Raw genomic sequence first — 22,687 nt, 5'->3', positions numbered from 1 at the left:
TTTGTGGCCAGCCTGGTCTATAAAGTGAGTCCAGGACAGCCAAGGCTACACTGAGAAACCCTGTCTCAAACAAACAAACAAACAAACAAAAAAACAAGGAGGAAGCGATCAGTGACATCCCCCACACAAAGCAGAAGCTCTCCTATAACACACTGAGGGAAGCCTCCATATCCTTCTCACTTGCTCGTATTAATTTTGAACATCCATATACAAAATCTTTCTTAGTGTTCAGCATTTCGCTTTCCTGACAGCCCCTCACTACATTCACCCCACTTGAACTAAAATGTGGATGCTTAACCATCTTGAAGTGATTTCAACATAAGAAGAAGCACAACAAAAAATATTATATAGGAAATAAACTTTATGTATCTGATCCTCTGAGATGACACAGCCAACAGTCACAGATCTGCATACAATAGGATTATGTACTGACTATTTACAATTTACAGTAGTATTTTTCCTTTGAAAAATAATATAAGTACAAAAGCTAGGTAAACATGAGGTGCTGCCACTTGGGACTTATCATAGCTTAAAGAATTAGGCTTTAGCAAATATTCAAAAAAAATCAATCTGTGAAATAATCAATTAAATTCTCTAATTTATCAGAAAAAATCCACTAAGTTTCACCTCAAAATGTATTGCACAAGTCTTTAAGAAGAAAAAGAAATCACCCTAAAATAAATAAGGAAGACAGACAGTTCTTTAAAAAGAGGAAAAAGAACAGAAGAAAGGGACACTGAGTGACCAGGCCAAGCCAGACCAGTCAGAACAGCCTTTAAACCACATAAAACTTCCCAAGAAAAAAAAAAAAAAACCGAAGAATGAAAAAAAAAAAAAAAAAAAAAAACAAAACTATCATCATTTTCCACCAAGAACATCTGCTTCAAAAGCAATGCAACTGTGGGCCAGGATAAGATCTGTCTCAGGCCACGCAAATGGCCTGCAAGGACAGCGCCTTTCTCCAAAAGCAGCAAACATGGACAGTTTGCCAAGCAGCAGCTGCCCGCCTCATTCTCTCCATGTCTTCAAGATGAAGTTCGGAGCCATGACTGAAAAAAAAAAAAAAAGAAAGAAAGAAATTAGCATGAAATAAGAAAAACAAACAAAGAAGCTTTTATAGCCAACTTTTTGTGACATTTCTTCCCCCACCCCCAAGGTAAAATAAATTAATACTCTAGGGATGACAGTAAAAAGGTTAAAACATTTCAAATGCTGATTTCTATTGGAATCGAACAGAAACTACTGCTAGAATAAATTAAACCAATTTGTAGCAACCCCAGAAAACTTTATTTAGGTGTGGATTTTGAGCTGGGCCTCCGTGAAGCCAGTGCTGTTGAGCCCTGAGGCCTGTGCTGTGTGGAGCCTTCCGCAGAGACACAGCTCTTCAGGCAGGGAAGGAGGAGGGCCCCCGTCCCCAGTATGTGGATTTCCTATATCCTTCAAGGCATGACATGCATGGCAGAGTGACAAATGTATTGTGCTGTAAGAGGCAAAGCCTCACCGAAAGTTCATTAAAACTTAAAAAATGCTATGAGACACAAACTCGGACTCCTAAGAGTTTCCTATATTAAAATGCTAAATGCTAGTACTCAGATTTGAGCACAGGGCTTCAGATGTTAGAAGTAAACTCCCAAGTAAGGTTAAGTAACAGAGACAAACTGTCCACTCATATTCAATATTCTGAGTACTTATTTACAAAGCTAGCTCAACAATCATGCTGGCCCTAAGAACCTAAAGAATAGGTGGAAAACCTCAGGTAAGGTTTCCTTTTCAATTATTATTTTGAAACCTCAGCTTGACCACATCTAAGAAACAAAAATCAATTCACCAGAGTGGCACAATATCATTGTTATGAAAGCAAGAAGACCAAGAACTCTAATTTAAAAGAGACCTTAGGACACATGACTGCTTATATAATGTATGTTCTTGTGGAGCCTGGGATCTTAAGTATTCATGAAATATCCATTCAAAAACTGAAAAATTGAACATTATGTAAAATATCAGATAATATTGAGTATTACTGACTATTAGTTTATTGTGTGTGATAAATATTCTGTGTAGGGCAACCCCTTACGACACATCTACTCACTTATGTCTGCACTGTCAAGTGTTTATAAGCATGATGTAACTGCCAAACAGAGAGAAAATGCTAAACTTTACAAAATGGGAAAACACATGGAGAGAGACCAAGAATGAGAACAGGGAGAAAATTTTACACAATGTTAAAAACTGGAAAGTGATGGGCATTCACTCAATTATTTTTGCAAAGCTTAGGTCTGAAATGTTTCACACCAGAAGTTGAATGGATGAGCAGTCAGTCAACAGAATCGCTGAGATACAAATCCCCAGTGTAAAGGAGAGCAGCCCTCTGCAGCATGGTCTCAGCAGGGTACAGTACTGACGCGGCTTGATGGGCAGGTACAGGTCTTACTGCTATTCAGGTCTCATAAGCTTATTAAAGCAATAAGCTTAATAAAACCATGCTCTACACTGCAAGCCACCATAACGAAGACAGGAATGGGACAGCTCTAAATAACCATGCAAGCAAATTAAATGATAAAATACAAAAATCAAAAGGAGAATCAACGCAGACAGTTTAAAAAAAAATCTTAAAAAACAGCGCTGTCCGGAGCAGTGGCGCACACCTGTGATCCCAGCACTCAGGGAGGCAGAGGCAGGCGGATCTCTGTGTTCCGGGCCAGCCTGGTCTGCAAAGTGAGTCCAGGACAGCCGAGGCTACACACAGAAACTCTGTCTCAAAAACAAACAGAAAACAAAAACAGAGTGCTGCAAAGACGGTGTGCTGCTGACGAGCACTGCTAACAGAGACCTGAGTTCAGGTCCCAGCACCCACATGGCAGCTCACAACCACCTGTAACTCTAATTCCAGGGGATCTGATGCCCCCTTCTGGCCTCTATGGTGCACATAGACGTGGACAAACACAGACACATAAAATAATAAAGAAATCTTTTTAAAATAAACATTTTTTAAAAGTTTCTTAAAAAGATGCATCTCAGCCCTTACATACTTGCTCCATGTGTTCAAGCTGAAATATACCATCATTATCAAGTACAACCAGATGTTCTACTTGATGTTAGTCATTGTGATTCGACTTGTTTGTGACTTGTGAAATTTACAGCCAACTTTGAGGTACGTGTGTACCATAAACATTTAAGGCAATGTCCAATCAAGCTAATGACATGAATACTGTCTGAGGCTGAAAATCCTTTAATGTCGAGGACCAGTCAACTGGGAAACATTCTCCATAATTACATTTCACTGTCACAAAACGTCCATCAGAAACAGCCAGGTCCAATTGAACTAGGCTGCCGAGGAACACCTACAGAACACATGTGCTATCTTGCACTGAGCTGTGTGATCCTACGATGCAATTAAAACTGTGTTTATTTTTAATCAACTTTATTAGTTTTCTTTCTTTCTTTCTTTTCCTTCAAACTAGCACTCTAATCAGGCTCTGCAGTAATTGAGGTCCTGGATATGTGAACTACATCTCTCTTCACTTGAAACACAGCCCACCACTGTATTTCCTCATTCCCCTCCAGAAGTTATCTTTAATTTCTCTCTCATAATCTGCAGTAATTTCAAAGGCTGTTAAGTCTATATATCCGTCTATTTAACAGAATCAAAAGAAAGCAATTACGTAACCCGATGTCATAATCATGTCCATTAAAAAGGATAAAATAATCCCAGCACAATGGTTAATGGCATGCAGTATACGAGGACTCTCACTCACCACACGCTCACTAAGCACAGACTGACCGTATCAGAAGATGCCGCTGCGAGCTGAAGTGAACTACAAAGCCAAGAGGGAAAGCTTAATGGGTTAGTTTCCAGACAAACAGTGTAGAGGTTACAGTGTATATACAAAGTGGATAGAATTACAGAGTACTCAAGTTCTTCTCAAATTTAGGGTCATTAGGCAAAGCATAAAAAATATGAACTACTTCCTCATCCTAAATTTTTACTTTCAATTTTCATTTAAAAGTTTAAATGCTGAAAGATGTACTTCATGCTAGGGGGCATTTAACTGCCAAGTAAATTAGAGGGAGTATAATATGAAGTGATTTCTGTCATAATTCCATTACCGTATACATTAAAATTTGATTTACATAATTTCAGTTTACACCCAAGAATTTTTGGAAGTTGATGAACTTGAAACACAGTATACCTGTATATTGAATTCTCATTCCTAAAAAGTATCAACTGTATCACTGAAGAATTCTCTTATAACTCAACGGAATGTCAAAGGTAGTCACAGGAATGATGTTCCACGTTGCAATTTCAATGTAAAGGAACTTAACCTCAATTCGTTTTACTGTAGCGAACTTCCTAAATAACCCCATGCCCTAATTTCAGGTGTCCATCACCCACCATCAGTAACTAGCCTCATGGCTTGCTTTGAAAGGGCAGTATGACAACAGCAGTATGATAAACAGCTGTTTACCAAAGCTCAGGCTACTTTTGGATGGTGTGACAAGCCTCTGGAGTCTATATATGAAACAAAGTTAGTAAAAAGTAGCAAGATTAAAACACAGACTAGAAAAATGTTTTTCAATGCACACAACATGGTTAGCTCAGTATTAAATCTAAGGAAGCACGTGAGATACTGGCATGTGGACATTCTGTGTCTATGCTTTTAAGGATGAAAAACCACCTAGAGAATTGAACACAGCGAAACCCAGTGGAACTCGTCAATGTCTTATCTTGAGAGAATCTCCCACTTTGTAGCCCACACAGCCTTGAATTTGAGATTCTTCCGCTTCAACCAGATTACAGGCATGTTCCCAGGCGCCACACTCTTAACAGGGATGACTTTGACAGAGGGCAAATAGTATAATTAATTTTTCTCAATTGTTTGCAGCACTTTAAAAAGTGATCTGATAGTGTCTGACTCTGACAATGTCAATCAGAACCACGCTCCCAATCACACTTCCACATGCATCATCTTTCATTATGTGTCATTCGTATTTGCATTTGTTTTCCAAATCCACCTGGCATGCATCTCATTATGTGCCAGGGACCAATAAACCTCATGGTGGAATGGAAGATTTCTCTACCTAAAATGCTATAAAATCCTGATGATTTATTAACTTCAGAGAGATTTAAAAAATTCTACCGAGATGGAAATGCATGAGACCAACAATACCAGAATGATCTAGGCCAACAACCAATGCAGAACACTAAACAAAGCTGAAGATGCAGCTCAGGAGCAGGGCTCCAGCACGCATGAGGCCCTAGGTTTGAGTCTCCAGCACCACAAAGCGAAGCAACAAGCAGACAACATGGAGGATGAGTGTGAAAGCCGAGCACAGCGGGCGAGTGAGTGAGGAAGAAAGCAAAGGCTCCCAGACCAAGAGAAGGAAAGACAGGGGCAGGGCCGTCTCTAGGGGAACAGACATGTGGACTTATGTCTTTAGGGTCTGTAGCACTTGAATGAGAATTATGCTTTCAGGGAAACTTAAGAAGGCCTCTCTATAACGAAGCAATCTCGATTCCAATTTCAGCCAATTACAATAGGCCTTATTAATGAAATTCTCTTAAAGATACAGGAAATGATCTTAAGTTACTCTACAAATACCAAGAATCTCTTTAGACTGACAAAAAGAAGGTCAATCAATTTGACTAATTTTCAATGGACATTTCTCCTATTTCGTGCCCATAAATTCCTTTATATTTCCTATAAATCTACTTTTATCATTTGAATGATTTACAGGCCTATCTTTCATTCACATATGATTAAATGGAAGTTACCACTTAGCCCTAAAAGTGAAGATTCCATGTCCTTCATAGCTTCAAATTTCCTAAATTCTCTATTAACAACTACAGGAATAAATAGCTGCAGACTAAATTTATTTAGCAAGCAAAGGATCAGGACACATGAGACTTTGTTTCAAGTCTGGGCAGGTCAGCCTCATGGCCAAAGGAGGATTAAATTAAAAACCAGTACTCCCTTTATCTCTTCCTAGAATGAATGCTGCTTATTCAAGGATAAAGGATCTAATGTTTTCCAGTGATTTTCCTTCAGATATGCTTAAATATTTTTTGGTCTTTCTTAAAGAGTTTTGCTTTTGTTTTTGGTATTGCTCAGTATCTGCCTTTATCTGTTAAGTCACCTTATTGGGCCCCCCAAATGATTAAATTCTTGAGAATCAATGCAAAAGAAAATACTTCACAACATAAGAGGGAATACCAAGCTGTTTAGAAAGTGCTCTCTGTGAAGCGACAGAACAGCTGTCTTCTCTGTCCTCCCATCGGAGGCTCAAGCTCTGGAGCCCCACATCACACATGTGGCAACAACCATGCTCACTGCTCAGAAAGACCGCTCTCTCCCTCAAGAGGCCCCATCAAATCCGCCCTACATTAAACTTTAACGCCCACTCGCCTTCTAAGCTGTAGTGTGAGACACCGAAAAACTTCAATTTCTTTTAGAAGCACAGAGAAAGGCCCTGTGTGAGGCAGAGTATTAACTTAAGAAAGCTGACTTTCTAGAGCTTGCTTCTACAACTTACCATCAGCCGAGCATCTTCTCTTTCCAAAATTTTTTGGGCCTGATCATCAGGGAATTTCAGGACAGTGGTTATCACTTTCGCCATGGTCTAGGAGCAACAGGAAAGAGATGATGAGCAGACCACAAGGCAGCGAAGACTCACACCATTAGACATGTTCGGCTGGAGGGGTCTTTAGTGCTCTCAATGGAAGCCACGAACAAAGAAGTATGATGTGAAGGTGTCAGTCAAGGAAGCAACAGCCAGCACTAGAGTTTCAATTTAAGAGGGTCCTTACAAGGTCTGTGTTTGATGCATTTCCAACAGCATGAAGCTGTATAAAGATCTAGCTCCTGATTTTTTTTTTTTTGTCTTATTAAGACGAAACTTCATTATGATTTCATCTGAAAAAGCTTTATATTTGCAGTAACTTACAGTGATTGCCAAAACATATGCTCTAAATAACAGGGGTTAGAAGGCCCCGGGTTTGGCTCTAACTGAATCACATCATATATCTCATAACCATGGGCCACTGCATGGACATGAACATGCTGAGTAGTTAGGTTTCAAGACATGCAGCACATTGGCCTAATAGAAATTACATAGTAAAGAAAGACAAATGTTTTGTTTGGTAGAACACATGATGAATCAAAACATTACACATGGAGGTTTGCAAAACAAGATCATAAACTGTGCGGATCAGAATAAATATACCGTAAGTCAGACTGGCACCCATAAGCTCCTGGAAAATTCTCCTCAAAGGCTGAAACTCCCTATTGTGTGTCAAGATGAGATGTTGTGAGGAAGACAGAGAGGAAAGAAGAGGTCACTCATGAGACAAGAAGGATAACGAGCTCGGTGCTTACATCTCAGGTCTGGTGGTACACTCTCCTGGGGCGTCCTACAGTGCACGTAGAGCATCCCAGAAAAGGGGACCAGTGCGCATGGCTACATGTGCTCTGTGTGTAGGCCTGTGTGTATGGTGGCAGCAGTGGGGCTCTGGGGAGAGTTGCAGGAAAAAAATCAGGACAATATTATCAAACCAAAATTGCAGAACTTTATATCACTAGAAAAAAATTTAATTATTAACAAAAAGCAAAGAAACTAACATTTTAAAATTCCTGTTACCTGTAGAAAGCCAGGGCAACACAGTATATAATTCTAATAATTTAACAGATCAACTGAGACTGTTTTTAGCTGCAAACGTCACAAACAATGACTTTAGTTTCAGACATCTTTGTCATTTAATGGTTTTAAAAATATATATAAAATGCCTAAAAAAAAAAATCTAAAAAAACAAAAACAAAAACAAACAAAAAAAAAAAAAACCTACAATGCCATTTCAAAGAACCACATTGCAGGATTCCAAAGGCATTGACAACATCTCACTTAATAGTAAGCAGACAGAACACAAACTCATGTGCTATACTTGAGTAGAGATCATGTATATGCATGTGAACTGGCAAAAAGAAATACGTAGTCACTATTTCAGTATTTTCTTTCTGTTAACACAGAGGACACTTCCTATGTACTACTTATAAAGATCTCAGCCCCACCCCCGCCGGGCATCAAAAATCTAAAATTTAAAGACTCATAGTTATATGGAACATTTAATTTCAGTATCACACAAGCTACTGTAGTACACTTTATTCTGAAACCACACACGTGAATGTGCAAGCATATTTATAAAGACACAACCATGAACTGTGACTAGTTTCTGTTCATACTTAGATAACACTAAGTGGGAAACCTAGCCCTAAGCTCATCAGCGACCCATAATCCATAGCTGACAGCCAACAAGTTTTCACTAGCCAGAAGCCCAGGGTCTTGTACATACTGGACTGATTACTCTCCACACCACATCCTCAGGCCCTGGGAAGGAAGGAGAGGTTCAGATGAGCCACCTGGTTTGTGAGCAGGCTCTTCAGCTAGTGCTTCCTCAGGGAATGCCTCTTCAGTGATGCTTACAGAGCAAAAAGGAAGGCAGCCTGGATTTCAGTATCAACAAGAGAGTGTAGGACCCAAGCCCATGAAGAAAAAAGCAGGGCTGAAGCGGCCCCACACTGTAAGACTGTGTGTCCTGGATGCAGTGCTGTCTGCGCACCTGCCTCGTCGGAACGCTGCGGCAGCACAGGTGCAGGAAGCAGGGAAGACGGCACACGGAGACCGCCTGATGCAGACACTCAGCACATCAGCACGTGCTCCCAGGCTGCGCCACTCTGAACTATAACCTGCTCTCCACGGTGAGCTCGTTGTCAAAGCAAACTGGCAAAAGATGGGTCTAAAACCAGCTCTGTTCTTGTTGGAAATTTTCAGAGCTACCTTCTCTGGGATGCATAGAGGTAAAATTCTGAAAGTATTTCAGATTACCTAGCCTTCAAGACTGGTCCCACCTGGGAACACTCGGACCCACAGAAACAGTGCTCAGTTGGCCAGACAGGGCTCAAAGAACTCACACACCATTCTCTTGGGCCTTCTGCTGAGCTCTGCCTATCCTGCATGAATGCTCAGCACCCAATCAAAACTGAATCCTCTCCTTGTTTAGAGCTGGATCTACCTTGAGTCCTTAGACGGCATTCTGCTCCACAGTGTGGCTAACTAAGAACTAAGCACTAGAGTCAGGAATGGTATCAGCTTCCACAGCACTATCTACCATGACAGTCCAATAAATGAACAGTAGATTAAATTCAAGTTTTAATTCCAACACCTGGGGAGGCAGAGGCAGGCGGAACTCTGAGTTTGAGGCTAGCTTGGTCTAAAAGTGAATCCAGGATAGCCAACACTACACAGAAAGAAAGAAACCCTGTTGCAAAAATAAAATAAAATAAATAGACGAATGAAGGAATACATGAATAAATACCAGTTTCAACATTTACATGTAAACTGTGATGGAAGAGTCATAGACTGTTCATTATCACCAGCCAGAAAATGACAACAAACGCAGACAAAGGTGGATGAAGAGCCATGCCTCCAAGACTGCTGAAGCAGCACTTTCAGCCGCCTTCCAAGTAGTGACCTCAAGTGAACTGAAGGCTCAGAAAGGACAAGGCGACGCTGGCTTGGGCTGTGTCTCTCTCCCAGAGGCTCAGGGCTGGAAAGCACATCTCACATGCATACACTTCCTAGGAGCAACAGGCGATGGCAGCCAGCATGTCAGGCTCAGGAAGGCCACAGTCTGTTAGCCACAGCACTTGCCCCACACTAGAGTCCTGAGAGGAGACTCAAGGCTCAGCTTCTTCTACCTGCTGCACAGGCACAGCACGAAGTGCTAACACCCACAGGCTGCACATCCAGGCTACTACCTGAGTCTGAGTCAGAACGCAGTGGGAAGAGACGGTCGTTCATCAGCTCTGCCTTACAAGAGAAGAGCTAGTGAAAGTCCTCAAGGGAGGGAAACAGACGCTGGACCACTGTGGACTAGTACAGGCTCTCTGTGAGCCATGCTCAAGATCACGCTACATTAACATACTGTTTATCTGAAAGGCTGTGGCAGCCAGACGTGCTGTGTGTGACTGAAATCCCGCGGGAGGCCAAGGTCGCCACACAATAAGACTTTGCCTCAAAACTCCAAAACCAAAAACAAGGAACAAAAAATACTCCCTAAACCTGTATGATGTAAGTAAAACATAATTTCTATGAATCTAAGAAATCAAATGACCTCTGGCTCCTGGTGCTTCTCTGCATCTTATGAAGCTGTTATTACTATCTTAAAGTTCATATCTGCCCTGGCTCTTTTTGGTTTTCTAAACATTTTCCAAATCGCTGTCTCACCTGGCCTAGCATCTCTCTGACCCAGCACGTAGCCACAGTACATATTGACTGTTCCCAAGGACACAAAGCTTACATCGCACTCTTAGTCACTACACAGACAACATAAATCCCGTCAAGAGTCGACAAGTGTCAAAACAGAAACTGGTTACAACAAAGATTTATTGATAAAAATCTCATGAAACTCCATAACTACATGCAATTCCATTCAAGATATATTTACCAAATGTCTAACTTAAAGTTTAAAATAAACAACAAACACAACTGAATTATAGAAGACACAAATAAGGCAAGACTCTTTATCAAGGCCTTATGTAGGAGCTACATTCTGGAAAACAAATTGACTAACCACTCCTACTTATACAGTGTAATAATCTAAACACCTGCAGAAATGACTGTAACAGACTCAGGTCTCTCTGTATGCTCCTGGGCAGCCACTGTCACAGTGATAACATGATGAGACACAGTGCTATCCACAGGCTCCTAAAGCCTTCTACGCTTCTTCTACTTTTAAGATCTGAAGTCACACACACATGCGCACAAAGCCACATACTTCACTTTTTCTCTTTTTAAACAACTTCTTGTTTAGGAAATTTTCATTGAGGTGGTATTTAGTAACATCCAATAGCATTTTTAAGGTTAGAATTTAATAAGTTGAGCAAGGCTGTCAGCTGGCTCACTTCTGTGAACACGGTCTGCTCATACGATCTAATGGTGTGCAGATATCAATGTGTGTGTTACAAGGAGCCCCACACCAAGTCACCAGGCAAGATCTGTACCTTGGTCTCACGACCCATCATATACTCAAACAGCACTTTCCGCAAATATTCAAACTCCGTAGGTTCTCCAAAGAGTGAGACCTCAGTGTGGTACAAATTGCCACCTGTCAAAAAACATAAAATCAAATTACACAGGGAAACCCAAGTAACTTACACTCCGAAAACAGACACACTGTGTGGTTTCCTATCAGCTGCACTGGGTTACACACATGCTCATACCGTGAACATCCCAACCACTATGGTAGAAGCAAAACTATCAACTGTGAGGAAACTTGTTCCCACAAGCCTCGCTTACAGGGTCAGACAGCCAGCAGGAAAGCGCTGGGACTTCGGCACCTCTCTACTAACCAACACGTGGATGACTTCAGGAATTCCACAGTGACTAACAGTGCCATTTTATTTTATCAGGGATTTAGTATCTTAGACACTGTTAGTTCCTTTTCAAGCATTCCAATATTAAAGTACTTAGTTTAAATTATTTTTAAAATGTTTTGAAACACAAAATGACAAGAAACCTTTAAGTGTGTAAAGTACCAGCATCACAGTGATTTCCAAATACTTTTATGTGAACTGGGCCCAGTTGTACAAGCCTGAAATCCCAGCTACTTGGGGGCTCAAGCAGACTATTAAGTACATGAAGGGAGAAAACAGAGGAGATAAGAAAGAGTAGTTATGCCAGTGGATATGATAATTGTACGCATACATGGAAATGTCCTGAAAGCTCATTAATTTGTAATAATTAACATAAGCTAATAAAAACAAAATAAGGCAAATAGCAGGATATTTAAAGTCTTATGAAAAATAAAATGACAACCTAACTTTATAAGACATGGAAAACATAAGGCACTCTGCAAGAGAAGTGCATACCGCTAGAACTAATGAGGGGCAGATAATATGACCAGGTGGTGTTCAACCCATTACTAAGAGCAGGAACAAAATTAAAATCCTGATACTATTATATCAAATATTAATCAGCTTAGCACGGAAGGGCCATGATACACACGGCAGGAGAGAGGCCGCGGTGGTGCCAAGGGAAGCGGACATTAGTGGAATAAACAGACACATTCGGGTGTACCTAGTGGAATATTATCTGCACATCTTGTGACATGTCAATTCTATTCTTAGTTCTATATTCTACATGTAGACTACAGGAGCAAGCTGAGTGCCTCAAACTTACATTAAACAAAGGAAAGAAATGGATCCTGTAAATTCCCCGACCTGGCAAATCTAAATAAAATGTTACCAGAAACGCTATAGACAGATGTTAAGTAAGAGCACAGAGTAACACAGTGTCCGCTGTTCTCGGCATCATGAAGGTGCTAAATATATTACACAGAAACACACACGGGGGTTAAATGAACAGGGCATGCGTTATTTCTCCCACAGGAGGGTGGTCATTCAAATCTTACTCTTTAAAGCAGCAGCACGGAGATGAGATCAGCGTGAATCCATCAGACTTCCTGGATTCTTTTCATCACTTGAATGTGTCAACATATGCAGTGTGTGTAAAACAATGTCTGGCATTCGAACTTAGTGTTACGGAGACACAAGGCTAAAGCCACTTCATGAAACAAAGCAAGCCAGACACAGAATAAAAAGTATTATCTCTGATGCACACATGAAATCTACACAAGCTGGATCATGGAACAGAACAAGATGGTAGTTGCCATGAGATGGGAGATCAGGTGGAGTGGAGGTGTTTGTTGTTCAAAGGAGACAACACAGTAGAAATATCTTCAAGACAGCTATGGTACTGGAGATAATGATGTATTTATTTATGTTACTGAAAATCAGCAAGACTGAGTTCAATTGTTCCTGCCACATGCTTGGCTGAATGAGAATGACCTGCACAGACTCACATATTTGAATGTTTGGGACATTTGGGTCCCTAGTTGGTGGAACTGATTTGGGAAGAAGCAGGAGGGGTGACTTGTTGGAGGTGGAGTGTAACCGGGGAATAGACTTTGAAACTTCAGAATCCACAGCAAGCCCAGTGTCTTTCTGCCTGCTGCCTGTGGATCAAGATCTATGTTCTCAGCTACTTTCTCACAGCTACCTATGCCTACATGCCTGCCTGCTTCCATGTTCCCAGACATGATAATCAGGGGCTCTAACCCTTGGAAACTGGAAGCAAGTTCCCAATAAAACGCTTTATTTTGTAAGCTGCCTGGGCATGGCGTCTCCTCACAGAAGAGTAATGAGACACGTGGTGGCATGTACCAACGAGCTCAACTTGTGGGCTCCACAGAGAATATGTATTTTAAAAGCATCATGTTGCAGTGAGTACATATAATTTGTACTTGCCAAATCCTCAAAATGATACAAAATGAAAATATGAGAAGAATGTGATTAGCAAAGAAAAAGCCAACAAGGCCGTTCAAAAGCTGGCAGGAAGAGATGCACTCAGCGGCGGCCCCTCAGCTCACCTCGGCGCGGAGTCCCCACAGGTGCCACACACACACTCTTCTCGTATCTTTTCAGACGGTCTTCCAAATTATGGACCTAAAAACAACATTTAAGCCATACCATAAAATTAAGATGGAAATCACATGTAAGGAAAATAATTCCTATAGCTACTGTGTTCTTTTCAGTGCTGAAGAAAAAGCATATGCAGATAAAATCAAAAGAAATACAGTTTCTTTGATAAAAACTAAAAACATAGTCAATGAAAAGAAAAAAAATAAATTGAATTTTATTAAAAACAAAAACTTTCATGTATCAAAAGATTGTATCAAAATGTGAAGACAAATTACAAAACAGGAGAAAATATTTGCAAATCACTATCTGATAAGGAATTTGTGTACAGAATACATAATAAGTCCTTACATCCAACAATAAAAAGAAAACAGACACCCAAAACAATCATTAAATGCAACATAACTCCAAAGAAGAGAAAGAAAGGGCCAACAAGCCAATGAAAAGACGGCTCATATCACTAATCATTACAAAAATGTAAACTAACACCACAATGAAATACTACTTCCTCAGTAAGGATGTGAAAAGTGGAGCAATGTGGTCCAGCATGGAGCAGTGGCTCTGAAACAGTGTGCCTGCCATTTCTCAACAAGTTTCAGCACAGAAAGCAACTGCACCCCTTCATATGCACACGCTTACAAGAGCTGCGAGGGTTCAAACAAAGCGGGGCCCGCAAGGCCAGGCACTGAGGCATGTTCCTTCAGTCCCAGCACTGAGGCTGTGCCAGCCTGGTCTCCAGTGAGCTCCAGGACAGCCAAGACTACACAGACAGCCTGTCTCCAAAGACGACACAAAAACACAGATGTTCTAACAGTGCTGCTTGCTATAGGCCAAAGGTGAAAACAACCCAAATACGCACACACTGGTGAGTGGCGACACTGTGCTGGGCTATACCACCGGCTAAGATCCACACACTGCTCACAGAAGGAAGCAGCTGGCTGCGGCAGCACAAGCCCTCACCTCACTCTTACCTTGTCTCACATGCCTCATTCCTCACCCATACGGTGAAGGAATGAAGTACTAACAGACAACAGGATGTACAGAGATAAGTTAAGCTAAGCTAAGCTAAGCTAAGCTAAGCTAAGCTAAGCTAAGCTAACATAACATAACATAACATAACATAACATAACATAACATAACATAACATAACATAACATAACATGACATAACAGGTTGTGGACTGTGCGATGCCACGAATGAAATGCCTACAGTATGCAAATCCACAGAAACAGAGAGCAGAGGAGTGCTTGCCAGAGTCAAAGGGAGATGGGAACAAGGAAGAAGTATGAAGCATTTAGTGTAGAATGATGATAACGATGTTTATGTTCTACAGTAAAACTGACCAATACAAAACTCACTATGCTGCGACAATCTTGAAGACTTAGAAACACTCAAGGAAGGGCTGTTGTTAAAGCGCAAGCTTCTCAATATAAGTGGGGCTTATTGCTGAGAAAGAAGGAACACTATAACTCAGGGACTGTCTTTAGGAACTTAAAAAGTACCAAACAGTTCAAGTACACACAATGTAGAGTAACTTAATGTCCCAGTGTCAGCAGTTTTCAGGACTTGGTTATGTCTACTTTAAGAAAAATGGAAAAAGCTGGGAGATTTAGTCTCATAGTGTAGCCTGGTGACAGAAGCCAGCCCTCCACAGTTTGGGGACAGATGTCACTAAGTATCATGGCCATAGCACCCACTGGCATGTGCTTGTGCTGTGTCCCTGGAGAGCACTGGCTCAATGACAGACACTGTCTATGGACACCATGAATAAATCATATACCATTAATTCGACCATTGGGAAAAAGCATTAAGGAGCGATTTTCATATTTTGCCTTTGACAAACCAGAAAAATAACTCCTTTTTTAGAATATAAATTATTACAATGATATAAACACGAAACATTATTCAAAATGTTAAACTCCAGAGGCAGTAGAACACAAATTTTGGTTTAGGGCTGAAGAAATGGCCCAGAGGTTGGGAACTTGAGGACCCAGGCTCAATCCCTAGCGCCCACAAGTCAACTCACAAGCGTAGCCTGTTTCCAGGGTCCATGGCAACAGGCACGCCCACTGTACACCCTCACACTCATGCAGGCAAAACCCAGTGTTTCGGTGTGGATATATGCAATCATAGGTGTGGGTCGTCTCGAGCACTTCTGGGTCTAGAAATACTATTTCAAAGCAACTACTAAATCATTCTCAACTTAGTTGTTCCCTGATTGCCCGAGATCCAAGTCTATACCAACAGAGCGCTTCCCTGTACCTGCTCTCTCAACTCCTGCTCCTTCAGCTTGGAATCACTGATCAGAGTGGTCTTCTGGGCTAGCTGTGTCTGAAAGAACAAAAGCCAGACTGAAATGGGCGTGTCTTATCAACGCCTGGACATGTTTCTGTACTGCTTGCAAAAAACTTCCTTTGCAGAAACAGCATCTTTATGTTTTAACTTGTTAAAATGGAGGGTGGAGGTGGAGGCATGTCCCTAATAAACACCAGCTTCAGGAAATTTCAGTGATGAACTAGTCTTACCTGTAGCTCCATAATTGTTACCTAGAGAGGGAAAAGAAAAAGAATGTAAACAATAAAACCCCAGTAGAGGAAACAATGAAACAGAGAAGCCAGCTTTACCATCTTAAGAGAGTGAGTTAGTCTGAAAAAAAGCAATCTTTATTTTTAACCTGTTCTGCTTTTGCTGTATAAAATGTCCACATGGAAACAGAGGAAAGACCTGAAGGGCTGCAACAGCAGTAGCTGTCACGTCAGAAAGGGAGACAGACAGCCCAGAACAAGTGTTTTTTTTGTCCTTCAGTGTCACTGGACACAGAATATGTTCCTGTATCACTCACTTAACTTCACGAGTAAACATGTCTGATCTTTCAAAGGCCTTTAGGAGATTTCTGAGCACAATCTCTGAGGCTCATGCTGGGCTCTGAATACAAACTGTTCCCCATAGAACTCAGCATAGGTACATGTGACTCTAGACCATCCAGAATCCAGAAGGAACACTACGATGCCAGTGATTTGGGAGGCTGAGCTGGGAAGCCTACTTGAGCACAAGGTTCAAGCTAGCCTGGGAAACATGCCAGTACTATCATCTCAAGAAAAACCAAAATTGAAATATTTACAAGCACTGAACTATGTTCAAGGAGAATCAAGAGACTAACAGGAACAATTCTGCTTACAGCTATTATTTTCTTCTTTCCCTTGGACAAGGGGAAGAACTCAGAGCATCGCCATCAGCTTCACAATGTCTGAGCCTTCTGGTAGTCAGCACGCAACATCAATACCCTGACGCTAGGGAAGCTCGTGGTATTAAAATCCATTTTTATACAAGCAGTAACTAATAGCAAAGGTCCCCACAGCCACGACCACACAGTCCACAGACAGAACTGCACTCGTGATTATCTTTATAGAGAAAGGGTCCTTTCCACTCTCTCAGTGCGCACAGACAGCTACTGAGGAGTGCTGCACAGCGACGCCTTTTCCAAAGGCTTCATCATCGCTGCTGGAGATTCGAGCAGTTTAGAAAACTGCTGTTATCAGTGACTGATAATCTGTAACAAATCTTCTCAAAGATGGAGTCACAGACCGTGTCTATTTTCCCAAGAGCCTCCTGACAAATTCTATGAAAAAGACTGTTCTAGAGAAAGGAGTACTTTCTAAAAGAAATGTTCCAGTGTCAGGCTTCTCAAACTGGGACCCACATGCTTTGTGGGTAACTGCTGAGCTGCACAGCAGGACAAGCAGCCATGGAGCATGCATGCTTTATCTTTCATAGCATCAATTTTACTTCAAGACTGGGATATTTAAGAAATGCCAAAGCCACAGTGCCAGCTTGTTCACATCATTTATGTCACTCTATCTGCAAATGGAAAGACTGAAGACCCTCATGTTCACATGACACAGCTAAGGATACACTATAAAGCAGAGTACACATTAAGTAAGACCAGAAAACTATGGGCAGTTGAATGCTGTGGGGTTGGGGAGTAACTGTCTTCAGTGCTGTAACCACTCATGTGGGTGGCCAGGATAAAACTGGGGGTCACAAAACGAAATGACATGAAGTGGGAGAGGGACTTTCTGGGAGGAAAAGAGAGGGCTTGTGGGAGTAGGAAGAACTAAGAGGATGGGGAGGGGTGTGTGTGACAAAAATATATTCTATGCGTGAATACAACTGTCAGAGAATAAATAAAAGAAAAAGTAAAAAAGCAAACATGTCTAAAACAATTTTTTAGCACAAAACACAGAAATCTCAGTATGTCCCATTTGCTGTGGACAATTCTGGCACTCCCCCAAGGGTGTAAAGTTTACACTTGCTCTGGTACACTATCTGTGGGAAGCCCAGAAGCACCAGGAGAAAGGCAAGGGTAGGCTTTGAACATGGGAGCCTGGATCTAAATTCCACTGGGACACTGAACAGGATATCTGAACATTTGGTTAACCTCTTCGGGTGTTAGCTGTACTGACTGAAAAGGGAACGCCAGTTCTCAAAGCGTTCCTTGGGATACAATGAAATGAATGTATGGCAGTGGGTGAGCCAAACGGTGGAGATGGCAGGGTTTTCAAGAAATCAAAGTCCTCACAGTGTCCTCCGTGCTCTCCTCCTGCTCCTGCTTGTGCTCGTATTTCTTCTGTAGCTCCTCAAGCTGAGTCTGCAGGTCATTTACTTTTGCAGTCATCTCTTCCTCACGGGCCTTCAGAATGAGAAGAGCAATGTGGCAATAACATTAAAAAACCAGGCATAGAGGGAGCAAGGTAGTTAACAATTTGTGACACACAGAACCATTTTTCTTATCGCTGCTGTCCCAGCCGCCTCCCTGACCCAACCGAGTTCTGCCTCGGAGGTGCTCACTCTTCCTAGAATGCCAAAGCTCCACTCACACTCCTTCCTTCTATCCATACCCAACCAATGGCATCAGGTGCCTCAACCCCTCTCACTGGTTTACCAGGTCTTAAGCATGAGGAATCCTAAGATGTTACAGGTCATACGGTTTACGATTTGGGTGCATCTATAGTGGGGTTCCTAACAATATTCAGGAAATACAGCAGTACTTTCACACAGGTGGCAACTGACTGATCACAGAAGCTATGGGATGACTTGTTTTCATTTTCTTCACCAACTTTGGATGTACTGGGTATCTCACGAGTTGGTCTTTGAACCTTGTCTACTAACACTTCCTGTTTCATATCCAACCGTGCCCACATCACATCAGCAGGTCTTGAGTGACATAACACAACTAGTCTGCCTAATGTGTTGGTGATCCTTGGAATTTCTTCATTTTCCCAACACTCTGCAAAAACAAACCAAATAAATAAGGCTGAACTAAAATAGCTCTTAGGTGATTCTGTCCCCATAGTCCTTCTTAGAAGTCTGACCACAAGGCCATTGTGTCAAGAGCACTGAGATCTCCCCTCAATCATAAATCATGCAACACCTGTGTGCTAAAGAACAGTCAGAGCTGAAATACTGATCTCACTTGAGTGATGAAGAAAAGTGTGTGCAAAGTGAGCTAACAGCAAACCACATCCAGGTGCCATTTCACAGGCGCTGACTGTCGGGAGCTTGGGAAACAGCATTCTCAAAGACAGACGGTTAGGCACAGACAACGTGATGAGCCATAGACACCTGAGACCTGAGAAGTCTGACTCTTCTCAAGAACATTTCCTGGGCAGCACAGCCCTGCTCTGTGGTGGCCAGAGGTCAGAGGTCTCCTGAGAAGGCACACTGACTGACCTAGCCCTGCCTCCAACACCATCAACCTGGAATTGAGGTATTACTGTCCATGGCCTTTGCTGCTTTGAGTCAACCATGTGGCCCCTGTAGCTACCCAGACTCCACAGCTACTCCCTCAGGCACATTCTGACATTCAGTAATGTCTGACACTTCCTTTGATAGCTGCAGACTACCAACCAAGCTAAGGCAAGCCTTCTAAGAATTAGAGAAAAATCCCTGATGAATTATCTCTAACTTAAAAAATAGTTCTGGGTCTGGGAGACAACTCAGTCATAGTGCTCCTGCCAACAAGGCACCAGGTCATTCATCAAAAGAGAAAAAAGAAAAAGAAAGAAATGGAAGAAGATAAGAGGGAGGAATGGAGAATTCTAGTTTTCTTGGGTCTGTCCCTTAAAAAAAAAAACAAACAAGAATGAAAGTGATTTTCACTATACGACATTCTGGAATATATATGTGCATACATTTGATTCAAGTTTTTTCTAAATAAAGCTTACATTTAAAATGTAAAGATGCAGTGCAGAGAGGTCAGGATGCTGAACTGACTCAGCGGGTGAAGTACCGGCTACACAAGTAGAAGGATTCAGGTTCAGACTCCCAGCACCCCATTAAAAAGCCAGGTTTGCTGGCACAGGTCTATAGCCCGAGTAGTAGTCGGAAGATCCTGAGGTTCAGTCCACCATGATCGTACCAGGTTCAGTGAGGGATCGTGCCACAGAGGTGAGGTGCAGAGCAACTGAGGGAAACGCCTGACACCGGCACCCGCTGTCTTAGGCGCTCACTGTCTATTGCTGTGACCATGGCAATTCTCACAAGCACTTACTCAGGTCTGGTTTACGGTCTCCGAGGGTTAGGCTGCCATCAACATGGTGGGAGCACGGTAACATGTGTGGCACTGGAGCAGCAGCCGAGTCACACCCTGGCCTGTAGGCGGCAGGCCGAGATCAGCGACTGGGCCTGGCGTGAACCTCTGAAGCCTCAAAGCTCCTCCCAGGGACACGCTTCCTCCAACACCACCACACCTGACCCTACTCAAACCTCCACCAGCCAAACAAAGCCAAACACAGGTGCCTAAGGGGCCCATTCTCAAACCACCACAGCCGCACATGGTCCCAGAGAAGTAGTAACAAATGAAGACTCACAACAGGAGCAGAGGGAAAGCCAGGGAGCAGCAAGCTCAACCCAAGTTTAGCAGACTCCATGGGAGGCTGCAGCATCGCTCTCTTCAGACAGAAGACGATACTGACAGACAGATCTGTCAGGGAGGGAGGAAGCACAGCAGCACGGAGACCAGCAACAAGGCCAACAGCGGACTGGATAGGGACGACAGTATCCAGCAGTAGCAGCAGTGCAGAGAAGAGGGACATGAGCTGGCCGGGATGCACGCAGACCTCCTGCCCCATCTACGGGGCACTAGTGGGAGGAGCTTAGGACATGTCAATCAAAACCAAGCTTCTCGTTTCTTCAGATGTGGAAGATGAGAATGTTATCCAAACGGCAGCTAGCAATCCTGGCACTTAGAAGGTAGAAGCTGGATGATCGAGAGTTCAAAACCATTTGCAGCTATACAGCAAGTTCAAGGCCAGCCTGAGCTACATGAGACCATGTCTCAAAAAAACCAAAGCAAACCAACAAAACAAAAAACTTAGCTGAGATAGGGAAGGGGAAATTAAATGCTGTGCTTAGATTTGCTATTAATACAGCACAAAATAAGCATAAATGACAGGGAAGGGCAGTACTCTACAGACAGTGCGACAGCAACTCTTCAGAAGGGAAAGAGGGAAGGAAAGAGGTGGAAAGGAGGACAAAACAGTTTTTCTCTGAGTCCTCAAAGCCTGGAGTCTACCCATCATGCTGACTTAACGTAGAAGCACTCAAGTTTTAATCAGGTTAAGCCGGCTGACATATTATTAAAATACAGTTCCCCTTTCTAAAACTGTAGTTACTAGAAAATGTGCAACTATTAAATGAGGCTCTCATGTAATCATTAAACATGATTAATAATTAAAATCACATTAAATAACTAACAAGATTCATAGTAGGCGTATAAAGGCGGCGCTGGCTGGGAGGCTAAGGAAGGGGCTGGGAAGCATGCACCCCACTCCTGTCCAGCACGCTGCTGTCCCACACCTGCAGCCTGGAGGCCTGCTCCCTATTTCCCCTCACCCCAGAACTACAGGGGCTTGTCATGGTGGCTAGTCTACTCTCTGATAAACAGTCTAATCTCTGTATAAGTCCATATAGAGTGAAGGGATCATAAAAAGGAGCTCATTCCCTCCCTGCAGCTTCCAGGCTTGAATCTTCACAATAGCTGTTACCTTCTCAAGAGCTCCTCTCTTAGGACAACATCTTTACTTATGAAATAAGTAAAGGTAATGATGAGTCTCTACTCCGGAACTCAATACAGTGTTAAGCAAATCATTTAACTATACTAAGGTTGCCTTCCCTTCTGTATTAAAAACACCAAAAGCACAGTGACAAATCCAGAAGCTAGAACTAAACCAGGAACATCAGATGTACTAGGTACACTGTACCATCAACCATTCCACAGGAGTCAAAAGTGACCATATTATTTTTACTAGAGCAGGTCCAGCCTTGAACTCATCTTTCTAAGCCAGCTCCTGAGCCCATAGGATCACAGGCATGTACCACCAACACTTCAATGGACTGCTTAAAAATGCACGTTATCTATGTGTATGTGGCCATATGAGATTAGAGGTACCACGTGCATGTAAGTACCCATGAATTCATGTGTACCATGTGCAGCAACCACAGAGCACACAGGAGGCACTGGACCCTCTGGAACTGGAGTGACAGTTGGCTGTGAGCCACCACACAGGTGCCGGGAATACAACCTGGATCCTCGGCAAGAGCAGTATGAGCTCCTAACCACTGAGCCATCTCTCCAAGCCCCTGGCTGTTATGTTTTAAAAACTTAGCACAAATATACTCTGAAAGTACAAGATATGCAACTATGCAACTATCTTAAATTTTCCTAATGAAATTTAAAGCTTACAAATTGCACAAAGGTGGTATTCTATACTCTGGACTGACACTCAATCCGATCACATTTAAAATGGTGATTATTGCTGTATCCCTAGCTAGCTCACACAAGCATTGCTGACACAGTAAGGTATGGCCCCTCTGGAACAACAAATGTTTCCTGGCATATGATGACGTAAGGCTTAGAGTAGTCTTATAAGGAATAACTGACACTGTTGTGTATCTGAAAGCATTCTTGGGGTCCAAAGTTCTTACTCATTTATGGTTTAATTTATTCTGCTAATGCAATGCCATTAAAGTAAGTACTTTGAAATAGCCATCTACTAAACGTAAAACACTTAGCTGATAAACTCCCTGTTTCCTCCCACACTCCACCCTGGGCCATCAGAACTCTGAAATGAGTAGAGAAGGAGTGAGGTTGGCTAAGT

The 22,687-nt window shown here is 42.2% G+C and overlaps 1 protein-coding gene across 7 annotated transcripts in view; it reads right to left on the bottom strand.

Annotated features, from left to right (window-relative positions):
- Nucleotides 1-343: 343 nt before the first annotated feature.
- Golga4 (golgin A4) overlaps nucleotides 344-22,687 on the bottom strand; it is an 87,669-nt gene continuing 65,325 nt past the window's right edge. For 3 of the 7 annotated variants that reach the window (XM_055601822.1, XM_055601824.1, XM_055601827.1), the window contains 8 exons: nucleotides 18,109-18,219; nucleotides 16,055-16,075; nucleotides 15,792-15,860; nucleotides 13,481-13,556; nucleotides 11,055-11,158; nucleotides 6,532-6,618; nucleotides 3,756-3,815; nucleotides 344-1,049 (listed from right to left, as the gene is read on the bottom strand). In XM_055601822.1, the coding sequence (XP_055457797.1) occupies nucleotides 3,786-3,815; nucleotides 6,532-6,618; nucleotides 11,055-11,158; nucleotides 13,481-13,556; nucleotides 15,792-15,860; nucleotides 16,055-16,075; nucleotides 18,109-18,219 (498 nt within the window). In that variant the 3' untranslated portion in view covers nucleotides 344-1,049; nucleotides 3,756-3,785. The remainder of the gene's footprint in view (nucleotides 1,050-3,755; nucleotides 3,816-6,531; nucleotides 6,619-11,054; nucleotides 11,159-13,480; nucleotides 13,557-15,791; nucleotides 15,861-16,054; nucleotides 16,076-18,108; nucleotides 18,220-22,687) is intronic. The other 4 variants (XM_055601825.1, XM_055601828.1, XM_055601823.1 and 1 more) reach the window with 3 other exon arrangements.

The sequence above is a fragment of the Psammomys obesus genome, unplaced genomic scaffold (assembly GCF_907164565.1).
Source record: "Psammomys obesus unplaced genomic scaffold, mPsaObe1.curated_primary_1811, whole genome shotgun sequence".
Classification (NCBI taxonomy): domain Eukaryota; kingdom Metazoa; phylum Chordata; class Mammalia; order Rodentia; family Muridae; genus Psammomys; species Psammomys obesus.
The sequence above is the reverse complement of the archived record's forward strand: the minus strand, read 5'-3'. Positions and strand labels throughout refer to the sequence as shown.